The 14,224-nt window shown below is 54.9% G+C and overlaps 7 protein-coding genes across 7 annotated transcripts; 3 read left to right on the top strand and 4 right to left on the bottom strand.

The window, feature by feature from the left end:
* Nucleotides 1–1,327: 1,327 nt before the first annotated feature.
* On the top strand, nucleotides 1,328–3,721 carry J4E93_007367 (uncharacterized protein; the record flags this gene model as incomplete). Its single annotated transcript, XM_049345277.1, has 1 exon — nucleotides 1,328–3,721. The coding sequence occupies one exon, from the start codon at nucleotides 1,328–1,330 to the stop codon at nucleotides 3,719–3,721; it is 2,394 nt and encodes a 797-aa protein (XP_049197507.1).
* An 837-nt stretch (nucleotides 3,722–4,558) lies between these two features.
* J4E93_007366 (uncharacterized protein) lies at nucleotides 4,559–5,527 on the top strand (the record flags this gene model as incomplete). The annotated part of the gene is made up of 1 exon (XM_049345276.1): nucleotides 4,559–5,527. The coding sequence occupies one exon, from the start codon at nucleotides 4,559–4,561 to the stop codon at nucleotides 5,525–5,527; it is 969 nt and encodes a 322-aa protein (XP_049197506.1).
* Nucleotides 5,528–5,956: 429 nt separating this feature from the next.
* J4E93_007365 (uncharacterized protein) lies at nucleotides 5,957–8,369 on the bottom strand (the record flags this gene model as incomplete). Its single annotated transcript, XM_049345275.1, has 2 exons — nucleotides 5,957–7,634; nucleotides 7,684–8,369. 2 exons carry the CDS (start codon nucleotides 8,367–8,369, stop codon nucleotides 5,957–5,959), a joined length of 2,364 nt encoding a protein of 787 aa, XP_049197505.1.
* A 405-nt stretch (nucleotides 8,370–8,774) lies between these two features.
* J4E93_007364 (uncharacterized protein) lies at nucleotides 8,775–9,537 on the bottom strand (the record flags this gene model as incomplete). The annotated part of the gene is made up of 3 exons (XM_049345274.1): nucleotides 8,775–9,073; nucleotides 9,121–9,487; nucleotides 9,535–9,537. The coding sequence occupies 3 exons, from the start codon at nucleotides 9,535–9,537 to the stop codon at nucleotides 8,775–8,777; spliced, it is 669 nt and encodes a 222-aa protein (XP_049197504.1).
* A 442-nt stretch (nucleotides 9,538–9,979) lies between these two features.
* On the bottom strand, nucleotides 9,980–10,732 carry J4E93_007363 (uncharacterized protein; the record flags this gene model as incomplete). Its single annotated transcript, XM_049345273.1, has 2 exons — nucleotides 9,980–10,599; nucleotides 10,651–10,732. 2 exons carry the CDS (start codon nucleotides 10,730–10,732, stop codon nucleotides 9,980–9,982), a joined length of 702 nt encoding a protein of 233 aa, XP_049197503.1.
* A 228-nt stretch (nucleotides 10,733–10,960) lies between these two features.
* On the top strand, nucleotides 10,961–12,343 carry J4E93_007362 (uncharacterized protein; the record flags this gene model as incomplete). Its single annotated transcript, XM_049345272.1, has 1 exon — nucleotides 10,961–12,343. One exon carries the CDS (start codon nucleotides 10,961–10,963, stop codon nucleotides 12,341–12,343), a length of 1,383 nt encoding a protein of 460 aa, XP_049197502.1.
* A 171-nt stretch (nucleotides 12,344–12,514) lies between these two features.
* J4E93_007361 (uncharacterized protein) lies at nucleotides 12,515–13,948 on the bottom strand (the record flags this gene model as incomplete). The annotated part of the gene is made up of 1 exon (XM_049345271.1): nucleotides 12,515–13,948. One exon carries the CDS (start codon nucleotides 13,946–13,948, stop codon nucleotides 12,515–12,517), a length of 1,434 nt encoding a protein of 477 aa, XP_049197501.1.
* Between the last annotated feature and the right edge of the window lie 276 nt (nucleotides 13,949–14,224).

The raw sequence follows: 14,224 nt of genomic DNA, 5'->3' as shown, positions 1-14,224 counted from the left end.
TGGGTTTCGTTGCTTTAAGCTTGTCGACTTAGGTCATTGTTCTTACGCGCAGGTTGCGCCTTCTTCCTCCACTGAGGTTATGTTACCTGCACAAGTCCGTTCGAAATAGCGCAGATCTAGATTGGTGAGAAGATTAGTTATTGGTGATACAGCGCCAGATAAGCGAATGGGTAGTGCAGGTGCAAAGTGTGAAAGCAGTGACATATCGACTTTTTGAGGGGCAACTTCAACGGGTATACCGCCACTTCTTCATATCTGGAGATAAACAACACGCCCCATACACCAAGTGTAGAGTCCGACTCTCCAGATCGTTGGCTTCACTGCAATTTACCTTCGATTCCTCACCTTGACAACCAACGACTTCACCATGGCGTGCGGAGGAGGTTGCTGTGGTCCCAAGGACGCGGCCACAACACCCACCGCGAATTCAGATGTCGCTTCTGCAGTTACCGTCGAGCAGTCGACAGACACGTCGAGCAGCGCGATGACGACTACCCAGCCCGGAGTGAATGCAACACTCGTTTCTTCTAGTTCTGAGCCTATTGCCTCTCGCGCTAGCGTCAACAACCTCGTGGATGCAACAACAAAGCCAAAGACTTCGTGCTGCTCATATTCAACAACTCCGCAATCGAAAGGAGCGAAAGCGCCTTGTGCTTCGACACAGCCAGCGGAAGAAGCCAAGCCGGGCATGTCGTGCTGCTCAACATCGGCACATGAGAACACAACGCCGTCCAGCTCATACTGTGAACCATCAGCTCTTCAAGATTCGAAAGCATCCCAGTCTTGCTGCTCTTCATCAGCACCCGAAGAGCAAAAGCCGACAGACTCCTGCGGTTCATCATCGGAAATTATAGCCTCGAAGCCGAAAGGCTCATGTTGCTCATCGTCGGCACCCGCGAAGCCGAAGCCGACGACCTCATGCTGTACATCGTCTACGCCGGTGAACTCCGAGACGAGAGGGTGTGGCAGCAGCAGCTCGAACAAAACGATTGCACCAACTTCCTGCATTGGCAAGACCAAGGCTGACTGCTGCGCAAATGATAGCAAAAGCATCTCTGGAGAAACCTGTACCAGCAGCTGTTGCGCAATCGATAACACTGACGGTGTGAAGACCGCCATATCCCCATCAAAGTCCTCCTGCTGCACATCGGCACCGAAGGAGTGTTCAACCCCCCAACCAGCATCTTGCTGTCCCCCGAAAGACGCGTTGAAATGTTGCAGCAACAAGAAAGCGGCTGCGGTGAACACCACCGAGATAGCAGGCGACAACATCGACATCGAAAAAGGCGGCGTCGCACGCGAACACATCGCCATCAGCGTCTCAGGCATGACCTGCACAGGATGCGAAACAAAGCTCCAGCGAACCCTCGGCAGTCTGAACTACATCAGCAAACTGCAAACCAGCCTCGTCCTCGCGCGCGTCGAGCTAGACATCAACACCAACCTCGCGACCGCCGACGATGTCGTCAAACACCTGCACCGCACCACCGAATTCAAATGCGAGATCGTGTCGAATCAAGGCTGTAGTCTGGATCTCGTCTGCTCGGGCGACCTTTCAGCTTTGATCAATGGACAGTGGCCGGAGGGAGTGCTGGATGTGCGTCGCCTGGGCAAACAGACTATACGCGCGGACTACGATGCGAAGATAATAGGAGCGAGGGACTTGATGAGCGACGACTGGAGCCAATCGCTGCAACTTGCACCACCGTGTCCCGATTCTTCCTTGGAAGCTGGTAGCAGACACGTCCGCAACATGGGCTTGCTGACATTGCTTTCTGCCATCTTGACCATTCCCGTGTTAGTCATGGCATGGGCTCCTCTTCCAGAGCGCGAGATCGCGTATGGCTCCGCGTCGCTTGCACTTGCAACTATCGTTCAAGTTGTAATCGCTGGACCTTTCTATCCCAAGGCTCTCAAGGCTTTGGTCTTCTCAAAGGTCATTGAGATGGATCTGCTCATCGTCCTGAGTACAAGCGCCGCGTATATCTTTTCGGTTGTTTCCTTTGGCTTCTTGGTCAGTGGAAAACCTCTATTGACGGGCGAGTTCTTCGAGACGAGTACACTGCTGGTCACTCTTATCATGGTCGGTCGTTGGGTGGCATCGCTGGCGCGCCAAAAGGCGGCAGAGTCCATCAGCATCCGTTCCCTGCAAACTCCTACTGCCTTGCTAGTCGACGATGCAGAAGAGCGAGAGATCGATGCCAGGCTGCTGCAATACGGAGATACTTTCAAGATCGCACCAGACTCGCGCATCCCCACGGACGGTACCGTCGTCTCCGGCTCTTCTGAGATCGACGAGTCGATGTTGACGGGAGAAGCCCAACCCGTAGAGAAGCACGCCAGGTCCCCCGTCATCGCTGGTACAATCAACGGAAGCGGAACGCTCACCGTACGCCTTACTCGATTGCCCGGTGACAACACCATTACGACTATCGCAGGCATGGTTGACGAAGCAAAGCTTTCCAAGCCCAAGATCCAAGAGATTGCCGATACCGTGGCCAGCTACTTCGTTCCCGTTGTAGTCGCCTTGACAATCATCACGTTCGTCATCTGGGTCGCCATTGGCGTCGCTATACGGCATCAATCAGGCTCCGAAGCAACCATCGAAGCCATCACATATGCCATCACCGTCTTGATCGTCTCATGCCCCTGCGCCATCGGCCTCGCGGTCCCCATGGTCATCGTCGTCGCATCCGGTGTCGCGGCGAAACGCGGTGTAGTCTTCAAGACGGCGGGCAGCATCGAAGTCGCATACAAAACCACGGATGTAGTATTCGACAAGACTGGTACTTTGACGGCAGGGAAGCTGGCAGTGGTGCGGGAGGAGTATGCGGAGGTGGGCGGGGAAGCGAAGCGTCTCTTGCTGGGTCTGCTGCAGAACATTAAACATCCCGTCTCGGCAGCCATCGCCACACATCTCGCGTCGCAGGGAGTGTCTGCTTTAGCGGTATCAGATGCTAAAGTTGTGACTGGTAAAGGTGTTGAAGGAACGGTTGATGGCCAGAAGCTGCGCGCCGGTAACTCGAGATGGCTCGAGCTGTCCGACGATCCGCGCGTCCGTTCCATGCTATCCGAAGGCCTCACCACGGTTTGCTTCACCGTCGACAACGCGCTCGTAGCAGTTTTCGGTCTGCAAGACACGCTACGACCCGATGCAGCCTCTACTATCGACCATCTCCGACGCAGCGGTATCAGTGTTCACATTCTTTCTGGCGATGACGGCGGCGCTGTTAAAGCCATTGCCGCGCAGCTCAATGTCTTAGATGAAACTGTCCGTTCTCGTTGTTCGCCTGCAGACAAGCAAACGTATATCAAGGATCTGCTCGCAGCACCCTCAACAGCTTCCTCGAATGGCAAGTCTCGTAAGCCCATCGTAATGTTCGTAGGCGATGGGACGAACGATGCCGTTGCTCTTGCTCAAGCCACTATCGGCGTCCATGTCTCAAGCGGAACTGACATCGCGCAATCCGCTGCTGATGTCGTCCTTGTCCGTCCCAGCCTTTCGGGTGTGCTAACTATCATCAATGTGAGTAGGAAGGCGATACACAGAGTTGCATTCAACTTCGGATGGAGCTTCGTTTACAATACTTTCGCTGTTTTATTAGGTGCGGGCGCGTTCGTGCATGCGAGAATACCGCCGGAGTTTGCTGGTTTGGGAGAGCTGGTCAGTGTACTGCCGGTAGTGTTGGCGGCAGTCTTGTTGAAATGGTCGAAAGTATGAGGATGGGCTCATGCATTCAATAGGAAAGCTTAACAATATGGCATTGTCAGTGTTCGTTGTCCTCGCTCATGGTACATGGCGGCAAGGTTTTGCAGTTGGTGCGTTGAACACCTACGTAGTCTTCAGGGCACGTGTCCAGTCTGTGCGTTGAATTACCTCGGGAGATGCTTCAACTTCAAGCGGCGAAAGATAGCTAGAGAACAGTTCAACTCAAAGTTGCTCAGCCTGCTCCGTACTGTGGTTGAGCGTGGTCGATTGTGGAGCCGAGCGAACAGTGCAGCCAATGTTGAAAAGGGCGCACACGCCTGGTTGACTCAAAAGGTTTGAGTGTAACATGTGCACGTCAACCCAATAAAACAATGAACACCCTAGAGCCTACGTTGAGGTTAGTCACACACTTTGCGGGTTTTTGTCTTCACGTAGTCGGCAGACGTGTTTAGTTTTGTCGTGTATGAGGTGTCCCATGGGTTGGGTAGCGCCGGAGACTAACGCCGATCATGCCCAGGTGGCTGAAGCCTGGGACCCGCAGCTGTGGTCCCCTCACCTGCGTGGCCCTATAGAAATATTCCCGTTTCAATCCTACTCGATGAGCCTTTTTGGCATTGATTTATTAACAGTGAAGGTGATTTAATGACCACGTTTGCAAGGGCTATGCCTCGATACTGAACCATGGTTGTAGTGGTGAGTCTGTAGGTAGCGTTGGCCCGTGGCGCACTTCCGCATCGCCTAAATCTTGGGAGAGTATATAGCTTGTGCACGCCCGTCCGGTAATCTCACCCAGAACATCTCTCACCCAACATCCAATCAACAACAAGACATCATCATCACAACGCCAAAATGTCTTACAACAACTACTCCAGGACCAGCACTGGCCGCCCAGAGCCAATTCAGCAACAGCAGACAATGGCGAAACCCGCCAGGAAATACAACTTGGTTGTTGAACAGCAACCGATCCGAGCCCGCATGTGCGGCTTTGGTGACAAGGATCGAAGGCCGATCACACCCCCGCCTTGCGTCCGCTTGGTCGTCTACGACACCCACACGGGACAAGAGGTCCCCTTCAACGACATCGACAGCACCTACTTCGTGCTCATGGTCGACCTCTACGACGCGCAGGGAGCCAATGCCGTCAACCTGGTGAGACACAGTAGCGCGGCGCCGACCGTGTCGATATCAAGTAGCACCACTACTTCTTACCCTCCGCCGCCCGAGCGAACACACCACATGTTCTCAGCTCAAGTTCAGTACGACTCCCGTGGCATGCCGCAGCAGCACATGGTCCCCTACGGTGGCAACCCCGTTCCGGGCCAAAATGGATACTGGCAGGCGCAAACACCGGGCTACCCCATCCCGCAACAAATGTACGGGCAGCCCCCTGTGCAAATGACCAACACAATGATTCCTGCAACACCCCTGGGATCAAACCACACCCGCAATCTCATTGGCATGAACGCTGTCAATGCATGCCGTCTTCAAGATCTCGAGCAAAAACCTGGCTTTTGGTTCGTACTACAGGATTTGAGTGTGCGCACCGAGGGCACCTTCCGGCTGAAGCTCAGCCTTTTTGACATTGGCTCCAACGACGGCACCAACGGCACGATTCACATGAACGACGGCAGCAAAGGTAAAGGCCCATGCCTTGCCTACGACTTCACCGAGCCCTTCACGGTCTACTCCGCCAAGAAGTTTCCCGGTGTCATTGAAAGCACCAAGCTCAGCAAGTGCTTTGCGCAGCAGGGTATCAAGATCCCCATTCGCAAAGATGGCCCCAAGGTGCCTAACCAGGCTGAGTTTGATGAGGAGTGAGAGCTGGTGAGAGGCATACGGGTTGACGGCATGGTCGTTGGCAGGTTACGGATTATGGATGCATGTTTTGGGTTGGCGTTTTGGAATTTTGGCCTTCTTGGGGGTTTCTATCAATACGTTGTGAGCGGTTTTCTGTAGGTATCGCATGTGAACAAATCTCTATCTCACAAATTTCTTTACTATTGCTCATGTGAGTGTTCTGTCAAATGAAGTGATGTATAATACACGGTGCTCTCGAATGACGATACACAACCTACAACATATTGAATACCTTCAGGCTATGCTATCAGTGAACCCACCTTATGCAAGGAGGAAATTCAACAGGCGCATTAAAGTCTACATCACTTCGACAACGAACAAGGACGAAGTACCAAGGCAATGTAGATATTTGGATTATTTACTTAGATCAGGTGCTCTACATTCTACCCGCTAACCCCACTGGAAGAGTGTCTGCTTCTTGCCCTTGTTACCCTTCTTCTTCCCTGCCACTCCTGCATCCTCCAAAGCCGGTGTTGATGTACCGCTGTTCGTGCCGGATGGGCCAGCCCAAGGGTTACTCACTGGAGTGTTGCGTCCGCTGTTGTCGCGTCGTAGACCGTGGCCAGTGTAGCCGGGGCTGAAGATTGTGCTGGTGGGTTTGGCTGCTGCGGGGAGAGCTGGGAAGGCGTCTGCGGCAGCAGGCTTCTTGTTTACGTTTGTTGATGATGCGACTCGCGATGGCATGGGCGAGGGGCGCGCGCTCGTTGCGGCAGATGAGGAGGCCCAAGGCGTTTGTCCGGGCTTCGCACCGACACGACCCGAAGGTGCTGGCAAAGCTGGGAATGGGTTGCTCGACGATGCGTTCGACCAACTGGCCTGCTGATTGGCCGTGGATCGAGACGATTGCGCTGTTGAGCTCTTCAGCTTCAGTACCCGTGAACCTCCTCGCGCAGTCGATCCGCCGTTCAAGCCTGTCGCAGAGCCAGGCAATGATGGATAGTCCTCATTGATAGCCTTCCAATCATTCCAAGCCTTCAATAGAGCTTCACGCTTCCCTGGCATCTCAAAAATGTCTGCCAATTCTTTGATCAGCTTCCCCATCTCTTTCGAGTTAGCGTCGAATAGCGCAAAGAACCCGTCGATGAGCTGTGGCGCGGATACCTTGGAGTTGCGATAGGCCGATACCGCGGCTCTGAACTCTTGCAGCTTGATCTCGCTACCTCGAAGCATGTTTGTGGCCCGTTCCGTGACTGCGTTGTGACGCAACAGTCTAGCCTGGTCCTGGGGTGTCTGTGGAACTGGGTTGGGTGGTTGGGTGTCCATGCTTAGTTGTGCGACACCATTTGTGATATTGTTGGCAGCCGCTGGGGTTGGGCGCGACGCAGTAACGGTAGGAGGCTCTGAGGCGCTTGGAGGAGGTCTAGCAGCGAACGCCTCGCCTGGAGTTGGCGCAGAGAGCTGGCCCCCAAAAGTTCTTCCTGTTACTGAATGAGTGTTTTGAGCCTCCCTCTGCCGCTGGTAAGCAAGCTCTGCTCTGCTCAAGGGCTGCGCAGACGACGCAGGTACTGGCTCAGCGTTCGGATCCCGTCCGCGTCCACGGCCTCTGCCGCCCTCGCGTCTGCGCTCGTCTCGCCTGTTGTTACCCTGACCTTGCTCGTGAGGCGCCCTGATTTGGAAGCCAGACATGTCGACTCTCCGGGCATCCCGTAAAGCGTCCTTGGAAAGACCGTTGGGATGCACCTCCAACTGGTGCGCCTTGAGGTCCATCTCAGAATCGAACACGACGAACTTTTTCTCTAGACACTCTCGGTCTGGGCAGAGAAAATGGTCTTTCCGAAAGTGCACCTCGAGCGAATCGTAGTTGACGTAGTATTGTTGTTTCCTGCTTCCTCCCTCCCGGCGGTCGCAAATGTGGCAGCGCTCGTGCTTATCTCTGCAATGGGTGTATAGTTCGTCGTCGCCGTAGAAACGCTGGTTGCAGAAACCGCACTCCGGGTGCCCTTTGAATCCGCTTTGATCTATTGCTCCAGGATTATCGTCGCCAAACTTCTGGTGCCGTCGTAGCTCGGCCATCGTGAATAGGACGTGCTCGTGGGTAAAGACCTTTTTGTTCCGCGTACAGAGGTCACTTTATCATGTTAGCCAGTATCATTTGTTCAGAACGGCAGAGTACACACCACATGACTTTTCCATGCGCCGTCTTGACATGACGATGCAGGTCTGGCCAACCTAGACAGGCTACATCGCACTCGCCGTCGGGGCAGTTGTACTGTAGCAGCAATCGCGCGTCTTCAAACACGCCAGAGTTCTCAAAGTGTATGCCCAGGGTATCGTCGGATTTGAAAAACTCGGCGGTGGAGAAGTCCTCGTAGTTCTTCTCGGCGTCGTCTGTGAGGATAACGTGGTCCGACTCGGTTCGACAATGTGCACAGGCCTTTGTTTTATACAAGGCCCGCATTCGGATGGAGCAGATGTGACATGTGCGGTGGTTGCAAGGAGCGACGGCTGTGTGTTGAACGGGCGAGGCGCAAATGAAGCAGACTTCGGCATCGTCGTCTTCGTTGTCCGATTGCTGAAGGTTGGGCTTGACGAGAGTCGGTGGAGCATGTCCGCTCTCTTCTGTGTCTATGGCAGGCGCCTTGCCCTTCTCCGGCGCGTGTCCACCGCGAGTGCCCGCGCCGTCTCTGTTGCCGCGACCTCGCCCGCGGCTCTGGAAGCCGCCCCGTCCACGGCCTCGCCCTCCAAAGTTCTCGTGGCCATCTTCTCCACCGTGTGCACCTCTGCCGCGCCCACGCCCTCTCCCCCCTCTCCGTTGCGGGCTTGCAGGAACTTGCGGGGTTTCTGGGGCGCCTGTCGAGGCCATCGCGGGGTATTGTTATTGGTTTAGGGGGTCGGTATAGAGAATTGGCGGTGTGGACGATTCCGGACAGTTGTGCGAAATTGAATGGTCAGGCAGAAGCAGGCGGCCGAGGCCTCTTTGTACGGTAGGCCTTTGTTGGTGGTTTGGCGAAAGCTACTTGCGATGACGCCCTTCACAAGCGAAAGCTGTTAGCCCTGGAGATGGCCCATGCTCAAACATGACTCAAGTACTCCCAGACCGAACATGGCGCAGCAGTCGCTCGGATGAGTCGAGATGATTGTACTCTATATTGTCTGTATGGCCGTAATTATGCCATACCGCTATACGTGCACAGACATACTGTAGCCTACTCTATGGCTACTCCGAAAATTCACGCCACAGACTTCCCGATCCTCTATACGTGATGTCTCACAATTCACGTAAGCCTAGCTCCTCCTCATCAAACTCATCCTGATAGAAGGACCTCAGTGTCTGCAGATAGTCATCCCCTCCGCTGCCACCATACATAATCTGCTTGAGCCAGCCCTGCATGGCGTAAATCTGATCGGTAAACTTCTCAGCATCAAGATGAGCCTGCTGAGTTTCGGCGGCTTTCTTCTCCATCTCGACGGGGTCTTGCTCGCTGTACGCGGCTAGCTCAGTTCTGAGCTTCTCGAGGTCTCTGGTGAGGTCGGAATGCTTCGTAATCAGTGTCTTGCGGTCGCCACCTGCGAGTGATGAGCATGAGTGCAACACATGGTAGGTTGGTAATTACCTGTCTCCATGAGCATCTCCTCGTCATCAGCGCGAGCTGCACCTGCATCATCCACTTTCGCCTGAAGTTCGGCTACAGTAGCGGTGGCCTTGTCAAACTCCTCTTGGGCCTTCTTGAGAGCAGCATCTTTGGCTTTATTTTCGTCGGCTGGAAAGCTCCAGTACCAGTTGCCGCTGCCAATCTTCTCGACACGAATCTTGTTGTCGTCTGAGAGTGCTTGGAGGTAGTCCTTGACCTGCATGCCGTTGATGGAGGAGACTTGTGGCAGCGTCTTTTCGAGGTCCTTGATGCTATGAGCCTGTGCCGTCTTATGGAACCAGGCAAGAATGGATGCCGCCTTCTGCGGGTTGGGCTGAGTTTTGGGTGCCTGCTAGTGTTAGTGAGTGCTTGAGTGGGAATCATGTCTGAACTGACCATTTTCGGCCGACTAAGAAGACAAATGCTCTTGCAGCGGGAGTGAAGTAGCAAGAAAGAACGAGAAACGATGACCGCGACGATTGTGTGTAAGACTAAGGCCGCGAGATACGAGCGCGCTTTTGATCGCGTCTTCCCGCTTGAAGGAAGGCACGCTAGGCTCCCGGCTGTGGTAGGAGGCAGGCACGACCTCAGCCCAGCTAGAACCTCGATCGCATCAACACTATTGTCACTCGTCTACGACACCCAGTAATCTCCTCTCTGCAGTAGAACTCGAACATTACGGCGTGAAGATCAGAGATGTGCGTTCAAACGGGCCTACAAGGCGGTGATACACATATGGCATCATCTTTGACCCATCAAGTCCTCCTTGCGAATCTTTTGGCTCCAGGTCGAAATGATAACTTTTCACTCCTGAATTTCGCCATTCCACGTATTGTGATACTCAATCCAGATCCTCTTCAAAGTCGTCCGACTCCTCTGAGTCATCAAACGACGACGTCGAGGACGACTCCTCATCGGATGAAACCCACGTCACATGCTTCCCTGTCTTCTTTTCAACCGGCTGCTTCTCTTTATCGACACTTGGCTGCTCCTTCTCTTTACCGGTACCCTGTTTCTGCGCACCACTCTTCTTCGCCCTCTTCGCCTTCTTCAGACTCGTGAGAATCTCATGTTCATGTTCCTCAGCTGCTTCGGTAAAAGCCAAATCTCCCGTCTCACCCAGTGCATCGCGCGCCGTTTCTTCCATCAGGATGCACAGAGCAATGAGCGCGGTTTCGTTCAGGCCTCTCCACGTCCTTCGCATGAGCTTGCGCGAGAAGCGGCGGCGTCGTCCAGTTTTGGCCCACAGCCTCTCGATGTAGGCTTTCATTGCGGTGGCCAGATCTCCACTGGGCAGCTTTTGGTCTGGAGGTAACTTGTTGTGAGCGGGATAATAGTCATCTTCCTCGTATCGGATGGGCGCATTCTTTCGCTTGAAGAGTACCTCGTCTGGCCGAAGTGGTTTCCTGGATGCCTTGGGATCAGAGATGTTGTGAATCAGACCAGTTCGGGCGACTCTGCCTAGGTATCTTTAGATCAACTGTCTTAATGGTGAACTTGGGCGTCTCTTACGTTTAACGGCATCGTAGACGGTAGATCGGCGCTTGCGAAATTTCGTGCGTTTAATCTTGAGCTTTTTCTTGACAGCAGCCATGCAAGATAGCTCCGGAATGTTTCTCGTTGTTTTTGTGCTAAGGTAAGGCGGAGTGCAAAGGTATGCGGCTCGCTTGCAAGGATTGAGCGCCCGTTGGTGAATGTCTCGCGACTGCAGATCCCTGTCGCGTGTGGACGCCAGGCTGCAACGTCATAACCTTGGAACCCTCTGCGCCTTCCAAGGTTCTTCTTTCCCTCGCTCCAACACACACGAAGCATGTAGTCGCATATGAACGCCCAACACGTGCTCGACCGCGCGTACGGCTTCATTCCCAACCATGTCCTTAAGCGCGCCTACGCCTCCCGTCTTGTCTACGCGCTGCAACCGACTTCCGCCGTGACCTTCAGTCAGCACCTACCTGCTCCCGACAACCCACGCGAGCGCATACCGGCGCATATATCCGGAGTAAACTCGCTGACAATCGACAAGTTCGAGGGGCGATATCTGCTTTCTGGAGGTGCCGACAGCTCCATCGCGGTATGGGATCTCGAGGCGCAGACCACGGCAACCGAGGCAGGAGAGACACATCTGCCTTTGACGGCGGTGAACAAGACGAGCGAAGAGCACAAGCTGGGCATTACGCAGATACAATTCTATCCCTTCGATTCTCTGGCCTTCCTCACGTCCTCGTACGATCACACCGTCAAGCTCTACTCCAGCGAAACACTTGCGACGTCGGCGTCTTTCGATCTCGACTCGGTCGTGTACAACATCGCCCTGTCGCCTATCGCATCGCACCTTCTCGTCGCATGCGCCACCCAACACCCCAACGTCCGTCTCGTTGACCTGCGTTCCGGCGCAACCACACACAGTCTAGCGGGCCACTCTGGCGCAATCCTCTCTACAGCATGGAGCCCTGTGCGCGAACACATTCTCGTGAGTGGCGCTACAGACGGCAGTGTACGCTTCTGGGATGTACGCCGCAGCGTCGGTGAGCTGGGCGTACTGGATCTCGAGGACTCAGTCGGCATACTAGGGAAGCCCGCGTCGTTTACACGCAACTCTACCAACGCACAAGCGCACAGAGACGCCGTGAACGGGCTCGTCTGGACAGAAGACGGTAAACACCTAGTCTCCTGCGGCCACGATGCGCGAATACGCGTCTGGGACACGGATACCGGCGCCAATACCCTCGCAAACTTCGGCCCCATGGTCAAGAACTCTGGGCTTGCACCGCGTATCCCCGTACTTGCACCCACGCAGAACCTCCAGCCAGGTGCCGATCTCATGTTCTACCCCAACGAGCACGAGACACTTAGCTACGAGCTCTTTGACGGCAAGCTGATCCGCCGTCTGCGCCGCTCACAGCAGCCCCAGACGAACAACCCACCTAGCACGTCTGGTGCAACAGCAAAGGGACAACGCAATATCAAGGATAGAATCACAAGTCTAGCGTGGCGGCCACATCATGTAGAGATGTATTCTGCGCATGCCGATGGCGGTATAGCGGCATGGATGCCGCGAACGGAAGAAGACGCTGAAGCAGACGAGGATGAGCAATTGGAGCGGGAAGAGAAGGAGGTGGATAAGAAAAGGAAGAGAGGCGTGCTAGATGAGATATACCAAGGGTTGACCAAGAAGCAGATTACATTTGGCAACATGGGCTTTTAGCCAACCGATAGTAATATTGACAAGATGAATTGAATCGAATCGCTCAGACCGTTATATTACAACACATGCTACGCGCTGCGTCTCTTCATGTTCCCGTTATATATCATCATAACAGTACAATATATGCCTTCTTATAGCAATCCCCGTCTATCTCTTCATCTATTCCAGTGTCTATCCAGACCCAAAATGCGGTAACCTAGCCGGAACAAATGGCTCTTGACCAACTCCCCCTCTTCCGTCTTCCTCTCTCACCTCGTCTTTAATAGACAGTGGCCGATTGGGCGTAACAGCCTTACTCGAGTAATCGCTCTCATCCACATAGAACGCACTACTATCCGGCATCGTCTGCGTATCTACGAAACTCGGGAAAGGAATCGCATCGCTCTGGTCGATTGACGGCGCAGTCTCGCCAGCGGGCGTGCGTACAAGTGGCGATACAGTCGAGTCTACCGTTGTCATAAATCGCGCTGGCGACGCCGAACGAGGTGTACTAGATTTGGTGAGAGGTTGATCGGGCGCTAGCCCGCGCTTGACGGCGAGTTGTTGCGCTTCCTGCCGTTTGCGACTGACTTCCCTCTCCTCTTCTAAACGAAGACGTTCCTCTTCTTTCGAGAGTTCGTCGAGCGTGGGGGGAACTTGTTCGATTGTTTCGGAGACGGAGCGCGCGGAGAGGGGCGGTTTGTCCGAGTTGCTTGTGTTGCGGGAGGAGAGCGTGCGCGTGGATACGCGGGATGCGGAGGGGCGCTTGCTCTTGCTTGAGCGGGCTTTGTTGCTGCTGGGCGTGTCTTCGTTCCATTGCCCTGTTGTGCGGCGCTCGAGGGCGATGGTGAATTCGTCGTCGAGGGGCACGGCGTCTTCGAGCTCGTCTTCGCTCGGGAAGATGTCGCCTCGCGAGCTGAGGGAGTCGGTTGTGTGGCCCGATGTGTGCGTGTTGCTTCGCTGTCGGCGGTGGCCTTTGTTCTCGGGCCCGTCGAGCGCATCCTCGTCGCTATCCTCTATCAGTGGCTCTTCCTCCTCACGGTTTCTTCTTGTCGCGCCTGGGTGCTCTATGAGGTCTGCGGCCGAGGGCTTGTATCGCAGTCCTCTGCCGCCAATCTTGAAAGGCAAGCGTCCCAAGAAGCCAAAGTACGAGGAACTCGGGATGAGAGTCGGGTCTTGGGCACCATCTCGTGGCAACGTCGTGCTTTTCCGGCGCGGTGTATTATATCTTGGGTCGCGATTTCGCTGCCCATAACTCATGCCGCTCTGTCGGCCAGGCTGCGATGTTGCGCCATAATTGGAAGCGCCGCCGAGGAAGCGGTCGAGGTTGTCGCTGCCCCAGCCCAGGAGGCCGTCGTTCTCATCGTCCTCCCAGTCGTCGTAGAAGTCAAAGCTGACTTCTGCCCGGCCTCGTGACCGCCCGCGATTGCGCCGGCGGTCGTTGTGCGCTGGGAAGCATGGCGCCGTGCACGCGTTGACGCATTGGGTTATCGACGAGAAGCACGGATTAACATAGCGCTGCGTGAAGCCGTAGATGTTCTCCTGCGCCGATTCGTTTGCGTGCTCGAGGTTCTCGGTGATCTGATGGAGCGTGCGATTCCACCGCGGGTCGCTGCGACGGTACATGGTGACGATGACGACGACGGTGACTAGCACTCAGTGGAAGCGGGTGGGTATTGCGTGGAGCAGCAGAGTGCTGCGATGCGACAGCGCATTGGCTTCAACAGGACAGCAGGCGCATTCACGCTGACACACTGAGGTATGACGACGTGGTCGATGAGATGCGGCTCGGTTGGCGCTCTAGGTTCAGATTCCCCAGCCCTGCGCCAGCCGTCCCAGCACCCCACATCAATCCAGCCTTTCACCCCCACAGTCTTGCTGCTTTCGGCACGCCCCTTCCGA

The sequence above is a fragment of the Alternaria ventricosa genome (assembly GCF_023758065.1).
Source record: "Alternaria ventricosa strain BMP 2768 chromosome Unknown scaffold_13, whole genome shotgun sequence".
Classification (NCBI taxonomy): domain Eukaryota; kingdom Fungi; phylum Ascomycota; class Dothideomycetes; order Pleosporales; family Pleosporaceae; genus Alternaria; species Alternaria ventricosa.
Note: the sequence above shows the minus strand (reverse complement) of the source record. Positions and strands in the feature narration are given on the sequence as shown.